The sequence below is a fragment of the Camelina sativa genome, chromosome 14 (assembly GCF_030686135.1).
Source record: "Camelina sativa cultivar CO46 ecotype springtype chromosome 14, ASM3068613v1".
NCBI lineage: Eukaryota > Viridiplantae > Streptophyta > Magnoliopsida > Brassicales > Brassicaceae > Camelina > Camelina sativa.
In genome coordinates this window covers 4,813,403-4,832,339 of record NC_141893.1, presented here as the reverse complement: position 1 = coordinate 4,832,339, position 18,937 = coordinate 4,813,403, and the positions used below count along the sequence as shown (strand labels likewise).

Genomic DNA, 18,937 nt, shown 5'->3' with positions numbered 1-18,937 from the left:
GACAGATTATCTTTCAAAAAAAAGTAATTAAAAAAAAAATGATAATATCTTTAGGGGGGAAAAAAAAAGGAAAAATAATAATAACATAACCAAATTCTAATCGGAATAGTCCTTTTGTCCTAAACGAGTCGGTTTGTTAGTATAAAAATATGTGACTAAATCACAAAGAGGCGACATAAAAACAAAAACTTGAGCGAGAGAGAGAAAGAAGAAAATTAACAAGCATGGCTTCAACAACAACAATAGCAATACCAATTGATGTCGTGGAGGAGATCCTCCAAAAGATTGCCTTGAAATCTATCATCAGATTTAAGTGCGTTTCGAAGCAATGGAAAACGTCAATCGAATCCCATAGTTTCATCGATAGACATCGGATGGATAGCTCCCGGCGCCGGAAAATCCTTTTGGCTTTCGGTTGCCGAGACCACGGAGACTACTCTCCACCGTTTCTTTTCCCCGAAGAAGAAGACGAAGACGAAGTTAAAGAAGAAGAGATCTGCTATATCGGCAACTGCGACGCTTCCCGTATCTCACTTACATGCGACGGTTTGATCTGCATCCCGGGGTCGGATTCCATTGAAGTTTGTAACCCGGCGACTCGAGTATCCCGGCGATTCCCTACCGGCGAATCTCTCGTCTCGAATCCAATCTTTCTTCATAAAGGAACCGGGGGTATCCCCGCCGAATCTCTTGTGCACCGTCAAAGATATTTAGAGCATGAACACGTGCCTAAGTTCCCGACGGCGGCACCAAGCTCGTTTGGATTCGGTAAAGATGAAGTTACCGGTGCGTATAAAGTCGTTGAGCTACGTGCTCATCCTCGTTCCTCGCTCATCGTTGGCGAGTGCAATGTTCTTGATCTCCAAACCGGGCGGTGGAGACACGTCAACATCGTTCCTTATAAGGTTTTTGCCAGGGAAAGATCCGTCTATGTCAATGGTTCCCTTCACTGGTTCACTGTTGATCTCTGGGAACCCAACGCTTCAAGAATTGTTGCGTTTGATCTTCATCTTGAAGAGATTAGAGTCGTCTCCCACCCAAACCCGATCTATTCTTCAGACGATGGCGGCACTCCCTATTTCTCTGAGCTTCTCCTCCTCCGAGACCGCCTCTCTGTATCCGAGATGAGGACCACTAATGTTCCCCATCCCCGACTCGATATCTGGAGCATGTTGGATGCAGTAAAACAAGGATGGGTTAAGATGCATTCTTTGTGTTTATGCCAACTTTATCGACCACGATCAAGTGAGACTCGCCTATTCACGCCCTTGGTGATTCTTGACGACGACCAAGGAGATGGAGGATTGCTGATTGTTTGGGATTATCAAGAGTCTTTGTTCATGTCTTACCCTAAAAATTTCCTCCTTAACAAGGTTTCTGCATACGCTCGTGTTGTTGCTTCATCTTACTTCCAAACTCTGGTTCCTGTTCCCTAAGTATGTATGTCTCCTTTGCGTTTTTTCTTTTCTTTTTTCTTTTAACATTATACTCTGCTTTTTCTTTATCACTACAAGTTGATTCATCAACATAAGTTTTGGCAAGTCCTTTACTACTTTCTTTTAGTAATCCGATAATTGAGGTTTTCAATACTTATGAAACACATCAAATATTTACTACCACCAATCTAATTGTTGGTTGGAATGACCAGTGGCGAAAGTTAACTCTCCACACTATCAAAAGAGGGATTTGTGTATAAAATCTTAATTTATTATTTCACATGCATGTTACATCTAAAAATTATGTAAATACATTTTACATAAAATGAAAATAATAATATACTATATACACAACAACAACAACAACAACAACAAATATTTGACTCGAATAAGTATTACACAAAATAAAACACAACAATATTAATACTCGAATAAATTTGACCTCCACAATCTCCGAAATATTGTCAGCAAATAGAGAGACTCATTTATCCATCAACAATGCACGATAGAATTACAAAAATAATTTCATTGAGTTATGGCTCGAATAAATTGGGGCCAAAGCTTGTACTCTCTATTTATGATATTGTATTATCTTAAGAAAATTAACATTGTTTAACATAAACCAAACTCTAATCGGAATAGCAATGACATTGATTGATAATTTGATTACGACTCAAGTCTAATTGGAGTCGGATTGTTAGATATAAATATATATATATATATACACACAGTAAGTTTCATTGAGTGAGAATAAAAAACATGGCTACTGCTTATCGTTCGTATGATGATCTCTTCGTCGAGGAGATTTTCTTAAGGCTTCCATTGAAGTAATATTATTTCTACGTCATTTTTCTACATTCCTCATATAATAAGGAACAATATTGAGGCATCGGGCAACACAATCTATTGCCATACAGGCCCAATTAAGCAAAAACTTGGAATATTGAGGCCTTTTAAGCACAGTATTTTTAATTTATTTTTATATCTCTTTAATTCACTATCACAAGCCATTTCGTTACGTATCAGCAGTTTAGATTAAGCCAGACTTTAACCCTCATTTTATGAATAATGTTCACTAGTCTCATCACGTACCATATTAAACTACCACAATTTGGGTACTTTAGACTTGCATGCTTTCGTTTGTACTTTACTCCATAAGAAGGCAATTACCAATATGTAATTTTTGGCTAACAAATCAAAATTAGAGCATTCTTATAGTCTTTCTACATCAAACAATGATTTTGGATTTGTGTCTATAAATGATAGGAATAAATTTAAAGGAATCAAATTATTGAGAGAGAGAATGTGGTGAATGGTGGAAGAGAGACTTTGAGATAAGAGTGTAAAGATATGTGGTTGAGCCCACATATATGAATTTAGGCCATGATATTATTATAGACTTCTCGATCGATCAAATTCACTTTCAAAGGTCCTTTCTTGAAAAAGGCAAAGGCATATAACTCACAAAGTGATCAACACACATTTTTTTGACAAAACTTCCCTCTCTTATGCTTTAACACAAAACACTCTCTAACTCGTGTCACTTTCTTTTGACCCCAACCATACCCTACCCCCTCCATAACCTCATCTCCATATAATATGTCTCTAGTGTTGATACATACACATATCCAAAAAACTTATAGCTGATTTGGCCTGAACTGATGAGATCCCAAGCATATGTACATACACTTATATATTTGACATATAATAAGTCTTTCGAGTGAAGTAATACGTGTTTCTAGCACTAGATATACATCCTTTTAGTTAGTTTTTGTCCAGAGTTCTATGAGTACAGAGAGAATTAGTTATATCATTAATCTTTTCAAAATGTTATAACTTTTAGTGACGTCTGTGTAAATATAAATAAGAAGATGCCATTTCATGAGCAATCATGATTTTATTTGGGAAAAATGAATTGATAATACAATGTCTTTTTCTTGCTCGTGAGTGCCCCCACTTTGAAGTGGATTCTTTGGACAGTTTACCTGTGGACACAATAATGTTGCAAGGACACATCTGTTCTCATTTAATTATACAAAACTTGCCTTTCATATCATATCAAATTACCACTTAATTAATAACTAGACCTAATATATTATTCATAATCTAATCGTTTACTATTGTAAATCAATATCGGTGCTCAATCATTAATATCCCTTGTTACGTAGTACATGACATATGATGATTCATGTACAACTAAAAATGAACACTACGAGGAAGAACATCACATAACCAATTATATTTATAGCTTAATTTTTGTTTTTGTATGCTAATTCAAAGTTTCGAAATTTTCTTGTTAATTATAATTAATTATGTTTTATAATAGTACTTGATATAATATATTCAAACTCGAAAGGAAGAATTCAGTCAAGTTCCCTCTCAAGAATTATTGCTTAGCATCGTAAGCTATCTGCTTTTTACTTTTTTTTTTTTTTTTGTCAAAAGCGTTTTATGATACTGATATAATTATAAACCTCCATTGTTCTACACCTTTTTGTAATGCTATAATGAAGACATTAAAACATTGAACGATCTTGAAATTACTCGATACAAAACAAGCAAAGAAATTTATACACAAAGCAGATGAGGTTCGTTATTAAAATTTTCCCACAATTAATTTATCAATCTGTAAAGAAAAGGAAAAAGAAAAAGAAGAGCATTTGCATGGGAAGCCAATATTAATCTTATACATCTCAAGCTTGGGATTCAAGAAAGTTGCAAAAATTTAACTCTAAGCTGACAAAATAAGCAAATATTTTTCAAAGTTCTTTTAGTTGGAAGTTTTAAAATGTTTTTTTTTCAAATTATATATTATTACTAACTTATTTATTAGCCGTAGAAGCCTGTTTGGCTCCAAATCGCGTCACGAACGCGCCTTAATTCTCGTCCTTTGAGAGTCCTTCCAACTCCTTCAAACACCGACGCGCCTCCGCCTAATCCGCCGCCAGATTTCCTGCTCCGCCGCTTTTGGCTCTTCGCTAGGTACTCATGCGGCGGCATCATCAACCCGGAATCTTCCTCGTCCTCTTCATCCGACTCGTGTATCGACTCAACCGAGTTGACCCTATATATCTTACTCCAGTCAGGCACGTTCACCGGCGCCGACGATGCCAACTGCCGCTGAACTCTTTCTCCTCCTCCCCCTCCTCCTTCTCCTCCGCAACGTATCTGATGCACGATCCTCGGCGACGACGACGCGTCCTCAAACGCCAACGACAAACCACCACCGACACGCCCATTCCTCACCACAGCATCGCGTGTGTTCCACGCTCCATGAGACTCCAGCATCTCCGGGCTATGATCGACGGCGTGTGACCAGATGTCCTCCTCCGTGAGCTCTGGTTCGTCGCTCACGTTACCGTCTCCGTAGCTGTAGCCGCTTCCAAGATACCTCTCGCTCTGGCTCATCGTCAGCTTTCGACCTCTTGCCATTGTTAAAGATTCTTTAAATCTCCACAATATTAATCACTAGTAATTGTTATACTTAAATACCTTTTAGATTATTATTATAATTGTCTTAAAACATTCAGTAGAGATTAAGTAATTAGAGATTTTGCTATAAGTTTAAAACGAAGCGAAATGAACGAGTATATATAGCATTTTAGGGTAAGCAGAAGAGTCCAAAAGTATGTATATAAATTTCAAATATACCACTATATTATAGACGTTCTTACAGAAACACCGGGTAACATTATATTTATATCTGATAAACCCTGGTTACAATTTCTAAATTTTAGTGGTCCTTCTTTAATAAGAGTTTCTTTCCACCGTTGGATTTTAATAAATTTATGAACCAACTTTTTTTTTTTGGATGGAAAAAGTTTGCACGAAAGGTGGTATGCAATTTCGTGAATGTGATTAATATTCTGCCATCTAATAAGTGCAACGAATTTTTAATTTAGACCATCTCTTTTGTGTCTTTTGGTCATATCAATTATCAAATAAAGAATCTTTGTGATCTCATATCTGGACTTCTGAAGAAATAAAGGGCTCTTATTAGAGAAATAAAAATAAGAAGGAGTAAAATCTAAATATTGAGAAATGTTAATTTGATTAAATAATGTGGATAAGTAAGCCCCTTCCCTACATTTCCCACACGTAACAGTTCACAGATAAACAATTTGGATACGCTGTAATAAGCCGAGACATGCCACGTGACGCGCTTTCCGGAGGCGCGTGTGAATCACTCCATAGTCTCTCTCTCTTTTTCATTTTTGTCAACTTGCCAAATTGGGGGAGATATAAAAAGTTGCAAATTTTAGATCACTAGTTTTTGGCAAGAAAAAAAAAATTGTTCAAGAGAAGTTTTTCTTTGCTCACGATTATTTGTAGCAAGATCAAAAGAGTTAGCCTAATTGTTTGTGTGCAACTAAGATGTTCGTAGGTGACCAAAATTGATTGATTAAGAAAGATAACAATTTTAAATTTTGGTGTTGTTGTAAAGAGTATAATGAACTTTGGCCAAGTTAAAGAGGATCATACATCTGTAAATTTTGATTGAGAACTCAGTGTTTAAATCCCAAGTGGAATCCATATATAATAACTCAAGTATATATCACACTAAAACCATTAATTAATATATAATCTGTTTTGATTGTTGATCAAATGGTGTCGCAATTTAATTCAATACTAAAAACTTGTAGTAGTACTATAATTAAAAGCAGGTCTCCCACTTTGTGACGGACTTATATAGTACAAAGAAGCCCCACTGTGTCCACATTGAACGGCTGAGAATGAGAGACACAAAGAGTATCATACATACTTCGTAAACATATCAGCTACGTACGTACGTACGTTCACGTTGTCTCTAAAAATTTTACACATCTTTAATTCTTTATTTTTCATTTTTAATTTCCCTCTTTTGAACCAATTATTTATAGTATAAAAAAATTTAGGTATATTTTTCAAAAAGGAGCAAAACAGTTCATCACGAAAAAATGACTTGAATCCCGTTTTAATGCTTGTTCTATCACGTATTATTTTCTTCATGTATTATTTCGTCAGTTCAATATAATGACGAGACAGAAGTATCAAAATTTCTTCATGCCATGTTTTCCGTAAACGAACACTCTTTCGATTATGAATCAAATTGATAGTTACACAAAACTTTTGTCTACTTCTCTTAATTTAGATCATATGAATAATAGATGAGAAAACATTTTAGTGTTTGGTTTATCCACGTATAGTAAGATCAACATATGAGAAAAGAGTTGAATGTCTTCATGATATTCAAGTATTATGTTACACTGAAAGAATATTCTTACGTTTGTGAATCCATCACAGTCACATATATGATATAATTATAGATGAGTCATGAGTGGTTCCACAAAAATATTCCACTCAATAATGCTTAATTACGAGAAAAAAAATTAAAAATACCTAAAAATATAACATAAGATCACACAAAAATACTGAAAAAGATGATACAACAACAAATTAAAAACAAAAATCCATGACACTATCGATATAACTATATATTACACGTCTAAATCAATGTAGGGATACAGTTTTAATTTGACGAACTTTCTTTTGCCCAATAATATGACGAGATTATTGGTTTTATAAGTCATGTAGTTGTCTTTTTAAGAGACGAACAAGTCGCTATGTTTACCCCACCATAGACCCCTACCACCTCTAGCTATGGCAATTGCAATAATCTAAATATTTAAATACGCTATTTATCATTTTTGTTGTGATATGGTACAAATGACTCAATCCTATGCAATAAAAGATTTACGTCTATTTGTTCTGTGTGAAATGCACCAAGCAATGGAATCCATCGTAGTCTTCTGATCAGGTCTATAGTTAGAAGGCTGTATATGATATAATTTTTGAGTTTTTATGAAAATGGCAATGGAAATTTTCTTAGGTAGGATATCTACTTTGTAGGTTCAATTCTTAGAAAAGTAGAGAGACTGCGTTACAAAACTTCTAAACCGGCAGAAGCGAGACAAGCTAGATTTCTTCTAGTTTTAAATGAAGTATTCAATTGTGAAATGGAATTTTTGGAGTTGGAAAATATAAAGAGAATAACATTGATTGGCCATGTGCAGAGCCGTAACGCTGGCCAAAGATTGGATCTCTAGATTCCATGGATCATTCATTAGCAACCAAAAAAATAGACAAAATATATGATATTTTGTTACATACATTTTATAAAGAAACAAACAAAACAAGTGACAAACGAAAAAGAAATCTAAAAATGGGGTTTTAATTTTTAAAAATATATATGACATGTAGAATTCAACAATTTATAAATACTAGTATATATGACGACAAGAACTAAAAAAGACATCCAAGAGAGGTTGACATTGATAACTTCCTTGGTCTCTAATAACAAAATGCTTATTCTAAATCAAAATGACAAATTTTGATCACAATGTTTGATTCATGTTGCACACTTGCACTAGTTTTCTAAAATTAAAGATGAAATGATTTAATAAAAAAAGTTTGGACGATGCACTGATTAAAGGCGTAAGGTAAATTTATTTATACATGTAACCATGTCCCAAAAATTATGGGAACACTTTGACCTAATGATTGGTTAAAAGATATAATTGTTTCTTTACTTTACATTGGAGCTTCAAATTCCAAACTGTGACAAAGTTGTTGCAAATGGTCGTCTTCGTAGGTTCCCCACACTAGACCAAAATCGTACTATCAAATTGCATATGTTGCCCGTTAATACTTCTATCATGAATGGAGTACGGATTATATATAGTCGTTGCGAATGGATTAATTATTACTTTTTTATTGATAAATTATCTTTTTTGTTACAATGTTTATAATCTAACGGATTTGATGTAGCTATATTGATTATTTGTGTATGTTGATAGTATTTTAAAATAACTGATAAAAAAACGCGTTGTTGTGAAAAAAAAGAGGACATATTAGAGTTAAAAACTTAATATTCTGTCTTAAAAATAATTAAGGTGTTTCATCTTAGTGTTAATTTTGCTCTATCGTAGTTTCTGTTTGTGGTTTCGGCTTTGCGATTACTACTTTTACTTTGTTTCCGTTTCGTAGTTTTTGGTCTTTTATCCGTTACTTGTGTATTTTGTAATCTGATGTCAAAAATCTATATAATATGAAACTTAACATTCTTAAAAAAAACGGACATTAAACAAATTCATCTCCGCATACTTTTCTTGCAACACATTACATTTGAGTTGATGAACAATATCTCCATCAGACACAAACTCAAATCTCTCCTCAGAATCTAATCTTATCATCTATAGGTTCCAAAGATCTTGCAATCTTTATTAAACCTTCACCTCTCCTCAGCCTCATCTCATCAATACCTCCTACTTCTTTCGCCATCTCCAAACACTTCTCTAACTCATTTACATACAAGTCCATCTCCTCGTATTTTTCTTGCAAGGAAAGTTTAGCTTCTGTGAACTTAACCCTAACCCTTTCTTCCCTCCACATCTCAGCCATCTGCAACATTTCCCTCTCCTCCTCAGTCTCGTTCCACATCCTCCTTGCATTCGCCTTCAATTCATCTATCCTTGTAACCAGTTCCTCGCACACTTTCTCCATTGTATCTCTTTCTCTTCTCAACCGATTCACTGATGATTCCATATTCAAAATCTTCTTCTTTAACCTAGAATTCTCAGCTTTAGCTCTTTTCATTTCTTCCCTCTCTTTGCTTAACTTCTCCTTCAAGTAGTCAACAGCTGGATCAGTAGTTTTTTCTCTCTCAAATCTTTGGTTTCTTATGAAACACGATACATACTTTTCGGCCTCGAGCTCTTTGATTCTCGATTGAGCCTTCCATAACTCCCCTTGAAGTTGAGGAACAAGGCTAATGTCTAGAACCTCCTCTTCTTGAAACTTCTCCCAAGGTTCAATGGAGTAATAAGTTCGGAGTGATCCCAAGTCCCACTTCGTTATGCTCTCCATCTACAGTATCGTGATTACGTACGCGAGTTAACCTAGGAAAATTTCAGAAACCAAACCAAATGAACACAAACCTAACAGATAAAGCGTTATGACGAGGAGACTTGGCGTTGAGAAGGAGGCTTTTGAAGCTTAGACGCAAGCTTCCACGCCGAGACTTGGATCCTTTTAATCAAGGTTGTCGAAAGATATTACACGGGACAAAAGTGGGCGTTGTTGTCTCCAGTGACTTGAACATGCGTCGACGGATGAAATGTGTTTTTTCCGGCGATGAAGAGAGAGAGTCAGAAGACGTTCATAAGAGACGCGATGGCAATTCTGATATTTAACCATTTGAGGGATCTAGATATAAAATTTATACATGCATTCATACCTGTGTTTACATTGCAATGCAGAGTATTAAGAAAGAAATTTGAACCATTTAAGACACTGATTTGGCACCAGATTTGGTCTCTTTACCTCCATCTATATACATATATTGTCTATATTTGTGGTCTCTTACGACTTCAAATGATATAAGACAGTTTTTACTAAATTAGTAGTCCAAGATATTCACCACAATCAAATATTTTCTTCCTAAAATAGAATTTTACCAATTAAACAATTGTGTTTTGTGTAGATGACTAATGTTTTGGTTACCTTTCATTTTTGAAAGATTCGTTCTAACAGTATTCGTAAAAAAGTTATCTGTTACGTTTTTTAAGGCATGCAATTAGACTTGACTCACCTAATCTTTGGTGTTCTGCAGTTTAACAGATTTGAGTTTGATGACCTTTGTATAGTTCACTAATGAGACTATCCGAGTAGTGACTAAGGCTAAACCATATTAAGTTACGCATAAATTCTCCATTTGAATTAGCACATTCCCCAGTTCCAACAAACTTAGAGAGCTTGAAAATAAAGTCAATTAAAGAACAGGAACAGTTAACAAAGCAGAAGAATCATCCAAACAACAAAACTAAAACCAAAGAGAGACAAAAGCAAAGCTTAAGGCAGAAGAAAAACCAAAGTTGCAATAACCTTAAACCTGTCTTCAAGAAAGCTGGCGCCGCTTGTAACGCACCATCACACTGCCTTTAACACCAACAACCATAGCGTTCCAATCTATCTCGGGGAACGGTGAAACCAACTCAAGCTCAAAGTTCCTCAACAAATGACTCCATATGGCTTTGATCTGCAGGTAAGCAAACGGCTCTCCGAGACACCCGTGCCTACCTCCACCGAATGAAATGTATGAAAATGCTCCTGCAGTTTTGTCTTCTTCTCTTCCCGGGGAGTATCTTTCTGGGTCATAGGTGTCCGGATCTTTGAAGATATGCGGTAACCGGTTGGCAAATGCAGGCGAGGTTGCAACAATGTGACCCTTTGGGATATCATATGTTTTTCCATCCCGAGCTGTCACGCTGAAATCACTGTGTGAGGCTCTCATGAGCATTATCAATGGAGGGTGAAGCCTCAACGCTTCCTTAATGCAGCGGTAGAGAACATCCATCTCGGATAAGATATCGTGATCGATCTTGTCTCCATGTTTGGCAATCAGGTTCTTCTGCTCATCAAGAGCAGCCGAGAAGTACTCTTTGTATCGCATCAGATAAGCACCAGTCCACGTGGAAGTGATAGAGCTAGTGTGTTGTCCTGCAAACAGAGCAGCAATGAGCAAACCGGTGACTTCAGATTCCGTTGTCTGTCTACCGTCTTTGTACTTTGATTCGATGAAACACTGCAACATGTCGTTCTCTGATTTGCCAGAGCTTTTCCTCGACCCTATGATTTTTGAGAAAATATCAGCAAGCTTTTCTCGGGCACGGTCACGACGTCTGTGAGCTGGAAGTGGGAGGTACGGGAAGAGAACACTGATGGGAAGCATTCCATTGTCAAGATCATGGAACAAAGCAGATACATCATCAAAAAGCTGGTCACGAACTTCTCGACCCAGTAAACATCTACTTGCAGTCAAGATGATAAGACGCTCTAACTCAACCTTCAGATCAACTTCACCAATCTCTCCCCATTTCGAGAAGTAATCCTGCCAAGAACAAGGACAAGTATTTTATATATGAAAACTACAAACAAAAAAAAAGCACACAACAACTTCTTCAGTTGAAGATTATAGCAGGAGAATCAGATCCAAGTTTTAAAAATGAATCCCAAGTATATGGCTTTATTAAGGTACTAAGGAAGCAGAAGTATGAAAGGTGAACCTAATTCATATACTCACTCATAACTCATAAGTGCAAGGAAAGAAAAAGAACTCAAAAGGCCAAAACTTTGTTATACCTCAGCTTCAGTAACCATCATATCCACATAACCCTTCAACTTGTTGACTCTAAGTGCCTCAGTGAAGAACCTAAACTGCTCCTGACGAACGGAATAGTCGACATCGAAGACAACTCCAGGACCAAAAGTAGGCACATTGAATTGATAAACTTCCTGCTGGCTAAGATCAGATTCAGAAGCTTTGAAAAAATGAGCAGAGACTTCAGGACCAATGAGAAAGGTGATCTTTTTATGAACAAGATTGACAGTGAAGACACTACCAAGCTTAGGGTATTCCTCTCTAAGCATAACAATAGGTCCTTTCAAGAATTTGATAAGACTTCCGATCAAAGGAGGCCAAGCTTTAAGAGTAGGAGGTAGACGCTTCTTCTTGGAATCAGAGGTGAAGAAGGAGAAGATGAGTTTGGCTATGACAAGTGTCGCCACTATAACCAAACCCGTCTTCAACAATTTGTTCTCTGGATCCGATTCCATGTTGACTGTCAAAATCAAAAAGATCAAAATCACAAAGAGTGTCAGAGGATTCAGATCCAGATTGGTTCCGATAGAATCGTGAGTGGTCTAATCTGGGTAAAAGGGTTTCTACAGTAGAACGAGAAACAGATCAAAACATAGAAAAAAAAGCTTAGAGAGAAACCACAGTAAGAAAGAAAGAAAAAAAAAGCAGAGTATGATTTGGTTTGAAGAGGGAGAAGAAGAAGAAGAAGAAGCTTACTTTGAAGAAGGATGATACGATGATGAGATGAGAGATGGCGCGTGGCGAAGAGCGAAGATGAAGAAAAACACAAAACGGGTCTGTGTGTGTAGATTTGCTCTGCTCTCACGATGGGAAGGGAGAGAAGAAAGTGTCGCTTTCGAAATCTAAAGGCTGAACCTTCCTCTTTACCTGATTCACTCTTTTTACTCTCTGATTCTTTTTTTTTCTGATTTCTTTTTATTTATTTTCGATTCTTTTTTTTTTAACAATCATGTGATTGGATGGTATTTTCGATTAAAAGTAAAACCAACGGCGATAAAATCAAATTAGTAAAAAAAACAAAAACTGATACTCTTAATTAATTACTTATTCACACTAATGAGTGCTACTCACACATTAAAATGTAGCATATTGTTGTGTCAGTGTCACCAATCAAAGCTTATATTCATTAAAATGCATGTTGACACTTGACAGAACTCAGAGAGTTTGGTAGATAAACTGAAAAAATTATGAGGGAAGAGTTTTGGATAAAAACGTTAAATCTGTGTCTAGTAATGATGGGGGGGGGGGGGGGGGGGGGGGGGGGTACGTTACGTAAGTTGGTGACAATTGGAGTCTCATGGCTCATTAGTTTCGGATTCGATCCACTTCAAACAACACTAATGTGCATGTGGACAACAACAACAACAAAATTGTGCATGTCGACAACGATACCAATGTAAACAACGAATAATAAATAATTCATTGTAAAAGTTTTTGTGTAATATGCCTTTAGACGGAGAAAACAAAGTAACTCAAACTATTTTTTAACTATATTATTATAAACGAAGAAGAACAACAAAGTGACCGAGTCGTAGTGAGCTCGTGGAATATTTCCTGAGATTTATATCTCTGACCACACCTTTATAGTATTATAGTAACTCCTTTGTTATTAGTGCCGATCGGATTAAGCTACGCTTTAAATTACAATAATTGTGTTGTGTGTCGATGAACCACCACCACTAGCAATCCTTTTAGATAGATAACATCTATGTTATACGCACACGGGATTCTTACAGAAATTTAACTACACCCAATACCATGAGTAATCCGGTTTAGCTTTTTTTAAGGCTTCATTAGATAACAGTATAACACTATCACAGAAAGGATTTAATAAAGCAAAAATTAAATTAAAGATCATCAAATTCATGGACAATTTATATTTTGTATAATGTTCTATCATCCTACCCTTTTTATTTAACCCACCACTCAAATCAATAATCAATACTTTTACGTTCTTTAATTTACTATATATTATGCAAATTTGCTAAAATTATAACTACTTTAGTTACTTACTAGTTAAATACTTACATGTTCTAGTCATCTACTGAAGTCGTTTCAATGTTCCATTTTATTAATTTAAAACAGTATTCAATTAGAATATTCTTTTTCTGTTATTTCATATATTAAAAAACGAATAGTAGATCTTTTTTTCCTCAGTTAGTGTCTCACAAGTCACACGACTTAGATTTTGACACTTTCTAGTTTCTTAGCTGTCACTGGAAAGAAGTATTTGTATTAAACTATTAATTATCAAAGATGGCTAAGCTAAGATACTCTAATAAGTGAAATTCAATCGATGACTAAAATCATTCCTCAGGGATATTGATGATGGGAACCATCTCGGAATATATCGTTATATAAACAATATATTGTAATGTGATAAATTTGCTGTCAATTTCTTTGTGGCAGCAATTTGCTATCAATTCAAGTTCAACTTTAAAAACGTTTTTGTTTATATATCCTTTTCTTCAACTGTGTTTAGTACTACTCTTTGGCGCTTTGTTTGTGCACTGCAATTCTCTCTCATTTCACGGCCAAGATTTTCTGATTTGTCTCTTGGGCTTGTTTTATATTAAGGCCCACTTATTATATTGGGTGTGGTTCCGTTTAGGATTCTCATATCCAAAAAAAATTAACAATGTAGAGTCTCTCTCTTTTTCTCCGCGTAATTTCCCATCGAATCAGTCGGATTTCCAACGGTTCTTAGACCCGGCTATATGTTCCGATCAGTCCAGTTTTTTTTTACATTTTTATGGCTTAACGGTCAACATAACAAACCACGAGAAGAAAAAGCAGCTCAGTTTATTCTATTGTACTCCTACCTGATTAGAACCGGACACAACCACTCTAATTATTAGTCAATTGGTGTTAATTAGATCGCACCGGTACCATGACGATAGGTTTATCTTATTAGTTCATGATTCTTGAAAATCTTTTATTATAAATATATGTTCATTGTGAGGCGCATACAAGATTTTGTTTATCAACGATGTATGTTTTAAAATTTATATATTTCATTTTTGTATCCACTGCTAAATAGTTTTTATTTACTCTAAGCTTTCTTTGTTGTTAAGGAGGTCATACTCTAAGCTTGCTCCATACATGCTTATCTTTAATACATATCAAACAAACTTTTAGGATCACCAAAAAAAAGGACATGGTAATATGCAAGCTTATTAAGATATAGTTTGATTCTTCTATAAGGAGATCACATGGACCATCTTTTTAAAATCGATTCATTTCAGTGGATGATTAACTTAATGACAACAATCATGTACATGCGAATAATGTATCCTAACGGCCCAACACTCGGATATATAGCAGAGAATTAAGAAAAGTACAGGAAAATAATTAGACGAATAAATAGCTGTCATGGTTTAGCTTTTATTAATTAACCACTAAAAAATATTGTCTTGTATCTAAGATCTTTGATGAATCTATTTAGCTTAATAGTCCCTCTAAACACGAACTTTTTTTTTTATTCATATGCATTTTCGAGATTCAGTAGATTAGAAAAAAAAAAAAAAAAAAAAAGGTATGAAAATGGCTCCCTCTTACATTAAATTTGCGAGTCTAACTAGAATAATACTACTAGTTAAGCTACTAAAAAAAAGGTAAGCTGCTTCTTTTTGTAGAATAGCGTATGAAATAAATAAAAATACATCGCAAACCTCAAGATATCGCTATATATATATTCCTCAAAATATGTGTAATATGCATAAATCTATTATTTAGTATTTATAGATTAGATACTATGCAATCCAATAAAATATCTAGCAATGGCTATAAAATACAATCCTTGTGTAACACTTATATATTAGATTAATGAGATGTTGATATTTAATTATAGTTTTAGGGTTTTCTAATTCGGCAAAACTGATTCTTACCAAACTAATTAGACCTGCTGAAACTGATGTGCAAATTAGCCCAAATAAATATAATAAATCAAATCCAGTTGTAACTTCAGCTTTATTTTGACGTTATGAAATAAACCTTCAATTATTTTGGAACTTTTTCAACAAATTGTATGTTTTATAAGGGAAAAAAAAAAAAAAAGCCAACTATGAACCCCCGATCTTAGCAGAGTCAAAAGATGTTATTTTGGGATTTAACTTTGTTCCCATAAATTCATTTTTCTTTCTTATTTGTTTCACCAACTCTGATGCTTATCAACAGTTTATCTAAAGAAGTACATAGGATCCCACGAGATTCTCGAGTTGTAGAATTATTTTACCTTGATTATATAACAACCAAATCATAAAAATCCAAACTTTACACTTTAAAAAAAAAAAGCTCTTTATGCAACATCAAAAAACTCGTAAGTTTTCAAGTTTTGGAGAGAAATAGCAACTAAAAAAGTAGATCATAAATCTAAAACTTGATAATAGACATTAAAAGATCGACTTTCTCACTTTTTGGCAATCTTTGCGACGACCTCCGTGATGAACTTGACGCCATGTTTTGTACGCCTCCATTCTAACCGTGAACCATGGTCGAAAAACCCTTCTTCGTCACCTTCTTCTTGTTGTTGTCCGTTGTAGCGACACACTTGTCATTGAAATCTATCTTTCTAAATTACGACGATTTGTGGATATATTTATTTCATGCGTAGCAAAAGGACAATAACTAGTCCCATTTTAGGCACTCTGCTGACTTTCACAAGTTCACACAATCACACAACTAATTACCCTCGTTTAATTTATTTAGAAATTCAGAAAACAAACAAGAATGTATTATAAACACATGTCCCAGAGAAATTTGTAAAATGGAAAATCTTACGATACATTGTCTCTTATTAATTACGACACTTTGTTGATATATACATAATGCATAATAAATTAAAAGACAATACAACTTCTTATACTCGGGACAAAAATTTTCGAAGGAAAAATGTTTGAATGCACATTTAGGCTCCCTAATTTGATCCTACAAAGAGGTAACGTAATTAGTTTTGTTCCACGTCTCCGATGAAATTCTTAAACTAAACTTTTTTCCATACAAAAGGTATTTGCTAAACACTCATAAAAATTTGGTCTACAACGACATGGTTACTATTAGTTTATTACTACTATAGTATAAATATAAACAGAGACTACTATTTAACATTTCTCTGCTTCGCGCTCTTGCTTAGTCACACACATACAAGTATGTGAATGTCATTTTCAATTAAGATTTTCCGAATAATCAAGGGACAAAGGAATATGTGTTCATATTAAAGAGTCATAGCACCAGTCGTCTCAATATATATTTTATACATGTATAAGATTTAGGGCTACACACTTGTGTCATTACATGCATCATATCTGTTTATTTTCTAAACGAAGTTATTATTACTTGTAACTATACGACTCATTTGTTTTTATATAATTATTTAGTTTTCATCCTTTTGATTTTATAAAATGGTTTCAAAGTTGTTAATTTCTTTTCATATGATTCAAAAAAAATTATGCAAAACTTAAATTTTATTTGATGTTTTTTTAACATTTATGTTTTATTATTACTTGAATTATTTTTGTCATATATTAAATGATGGTCTTAAGTAAAAAAAAAATAATCATACAAAAGTAACATATACTATCATTTATGTCATTTAAAATTTTATGGGTAAGAATATCTCTTATAGTACATAATTTTAAATTAATAAAAAGTTCTTAGAGAAGTGACATTGCTAGAAATTAGAACTTCTTTTAACATAAAATGGAAATATACATTAAAATGACATTCAATCACGAGGATGATATTGGTCGATTTAAACTTGGTCAAGTAATTACCACTAATATATTCTTAATACCTTGACGATTTCCTTTGTTTTTTTCTGAGAAGTACTTGTCAAATCCTCTACATAATAATATAATTAATCATATGACACTATGATTATCAATAAACAAAGCTATGAAAACATTAATCACACCTAACACTACGTACGAGTATGACGAGCTTCATATAGACCGTCCGTGTGCTTACGGCTTACCTGTGGAAGTTTGTGACTCTATAGTCAATATTCAACGTAATTTGACGTCGAGCAAAGTTTGTCTCTGTGAATTTTTAAAGCACGAGTTTGGCATGCCCAACGACGCCATGATTTTTCTATTTCTCAGCTACTTTAAATTGCTAAAAAAAGGAAAAAAAAAAAAAAAATCCATTTTCGGCTCTCGCTAATTTATATATTTTATACTTTTATTTTAATGAAATGTTTTTTTTTTTTTTTACCTTTTTTACTTTTGGAAGGGCTGTCACACACAAGTTATCGATATACTATAATTTGTAAATTGAGTTATCATTACTTATAGAATTTGCTTAAGAGTTAACCGGTATAATCTAAATTAGTTATTCTGATTTAGTTTTTTAGAATCACATGTAGAAATGTACTGGTATGATAAGAAGAGCCAGAAAACTAAAATAAATTAATGGTTTCTGTTGGAAGTTCGATCGCAGATGGGTTGCAGCTAGTACATTTTCTTTGTCGGCAACCCATAAATCATACCCGCACAGTTTTTGCAGATCGGATTGTTACATTGTAGATCTCGTTGTGTACGGGCATTAATTATTTGGTTTTATATACAAGTTCTTGAAACATTAATTTGCGAATTGATTCAAATTCATTCGTTTCATACTAAAAGTAAAAGCTTTTTCGGCTAACATTATTTTTGCTTTACAACTTTAACTGGTGATGACGGATCGAATTTATATAAAATCATGACACTCAGAAAAGCAATTATATATTAACAGAAATATCTTTAAATCATATATTTTTAAGCTTTATATTATAAATTAACAGAAATTAGCATTATAGGCTTAATATTTTTTACCTAGTCGGCCAATCGTGTACGAGAATTAGTTGGAATACGTTATTTTTTTCGTCAATATATTAAATATATATATAGCCTTGTGATCATCGTAGAAATATCAGACGAGTGACTCGTTGGTTTTCATAATTGGCACGATGCAACTGCCATATTTTCCAACGTATCTTAACTGTAAGCATTTGCAAGACTTTATTATATATTTCCTCCGTTTCAAAATATATGATATTTTAACTAAAACAAGTTCAACCAATCAGAAACAATACTGCATAATATAAAATATTAAAGTAATCTAAAAGTTGCATAGAAACTTGAAAGCATCATGTATTATGAAACAAAAAACTTTTCTAAAACATCTTATATTTTGAAATAGAGGAAGTATATGTTAATGTGATGTTGTCTTTAAAATCTGAAAATTAAATAAAATGATATAGTACTCGCCGTCTTTGATTAGCTAGTTGGGTAATGAGAATGTGATTATGACTAAAGTTATGTTATAA

At 34.1% G+C, this 18,937-nt stretch overlaps 3 protein-coding genes and 1 pseudogene across 4 annotated transcripts; 1 reads left to right on the top strand and 3 right to left on the bottom strand.

Annotated features, from left to right (window-relative positions):
* The first annotated feature begins 224 nt into the window (after positions 1-224).
* On the top strand, positions 225-1,436 carry LOC104739817 (F-box/LRR-repeat protein At2g43260-like). Its single transcript, XM_010460276.2, has one exon. The coding sequence runs from the start codon at positions 225-227 to the stop codon at positions 1,434-1,436; it is 1,212 nt and encodes a 403-aa protein (XP_010458578.1).
* A 2,659-nt stretch (positions 1,437-4,095) lies between these two features.
* Positions 4,096-5,103, bottom strand: LOC104739816 (protein S40-5 pseudogene; annotated as a pseudogene). Its single transcript, XR_015580631.1, has one exon. The product of XR_015580631.1 is annotated as a protein S40-5 pseudogene (transcript).
* Positions 5,104-8,592: 3,489 nt separating this feature from the next.
* On the bottom strand, positions 8,593-9,480 carry LOC104739815 (uncharacterized). Its single transcript, XM_019235922.2, has one exon. It carries the CDS (start codon positions 9,339-9,341, stop codon positions 8,649-8,651), a length of 693 nt encoding a protein of 230 aa, XP_019091467.1. The 5' UTR covers positions 9,342-9,480; the 3' UTR covers positions 8,593-8,648.
* A 689-nt stretch (positions 9,481-10,169) lies between these two features.
* On the bottom strand, positions 10,170-12,868 carry LOC104739814 (sterol 14-demethylase). Its single transcript, XM_010460273.3, has 3 exons — positions 12,331-12,868; positions 11,616-12,094; positions 10,170-11,364 (listed from the first exon to the last, which is right to left on the bottom strand). The coding sequence occupies exons 2-3, from the start codon at positions 12,087-12,089 to the stop codon at positions 10,372-10,374; spliced, it is 1,467 nt and encodes a 488-aa protein (XP_010458575.2). The 5' UTR covers positions 12,090-12,094; positions 12,331-12,868; the 3' UTR covers positions 10,170-10,371.
* Positions 12,869-18,937: the final 6,069 nt, after the last annotated feature.

Bases quoted from the DNA above. Each gene is read 5' to 3' on its own strand.
- LOC104739817 (XM_010460276.2), top strand. From the start codon at position 225: ATGGCTTCAACAACAACAATAGCAATACCAATTGATGTCGTGGAGGAG.
- LOC104739815 (XM_019235922.2), bottom strand. From the start codon at position 9,341: ATGGAGAGCATAACGAAGTGGGACTTGGGATCACTCCGAACTTATTAC.
- LOC104739814 (XM_010460273.3), bottom strand. From the start codon at position 12,089: ATGGAATCGGATCCAGAGAACAAATTGTTGAAGACGGGTTTGGTTATA. The intron at 11,365-11,615 runs GTATAACAAAGT...TGTTCTTGGCAG, and splicing joins TGATGGTTACTGAAGCTGAG to GATTACTTCTCGAAATGGGG.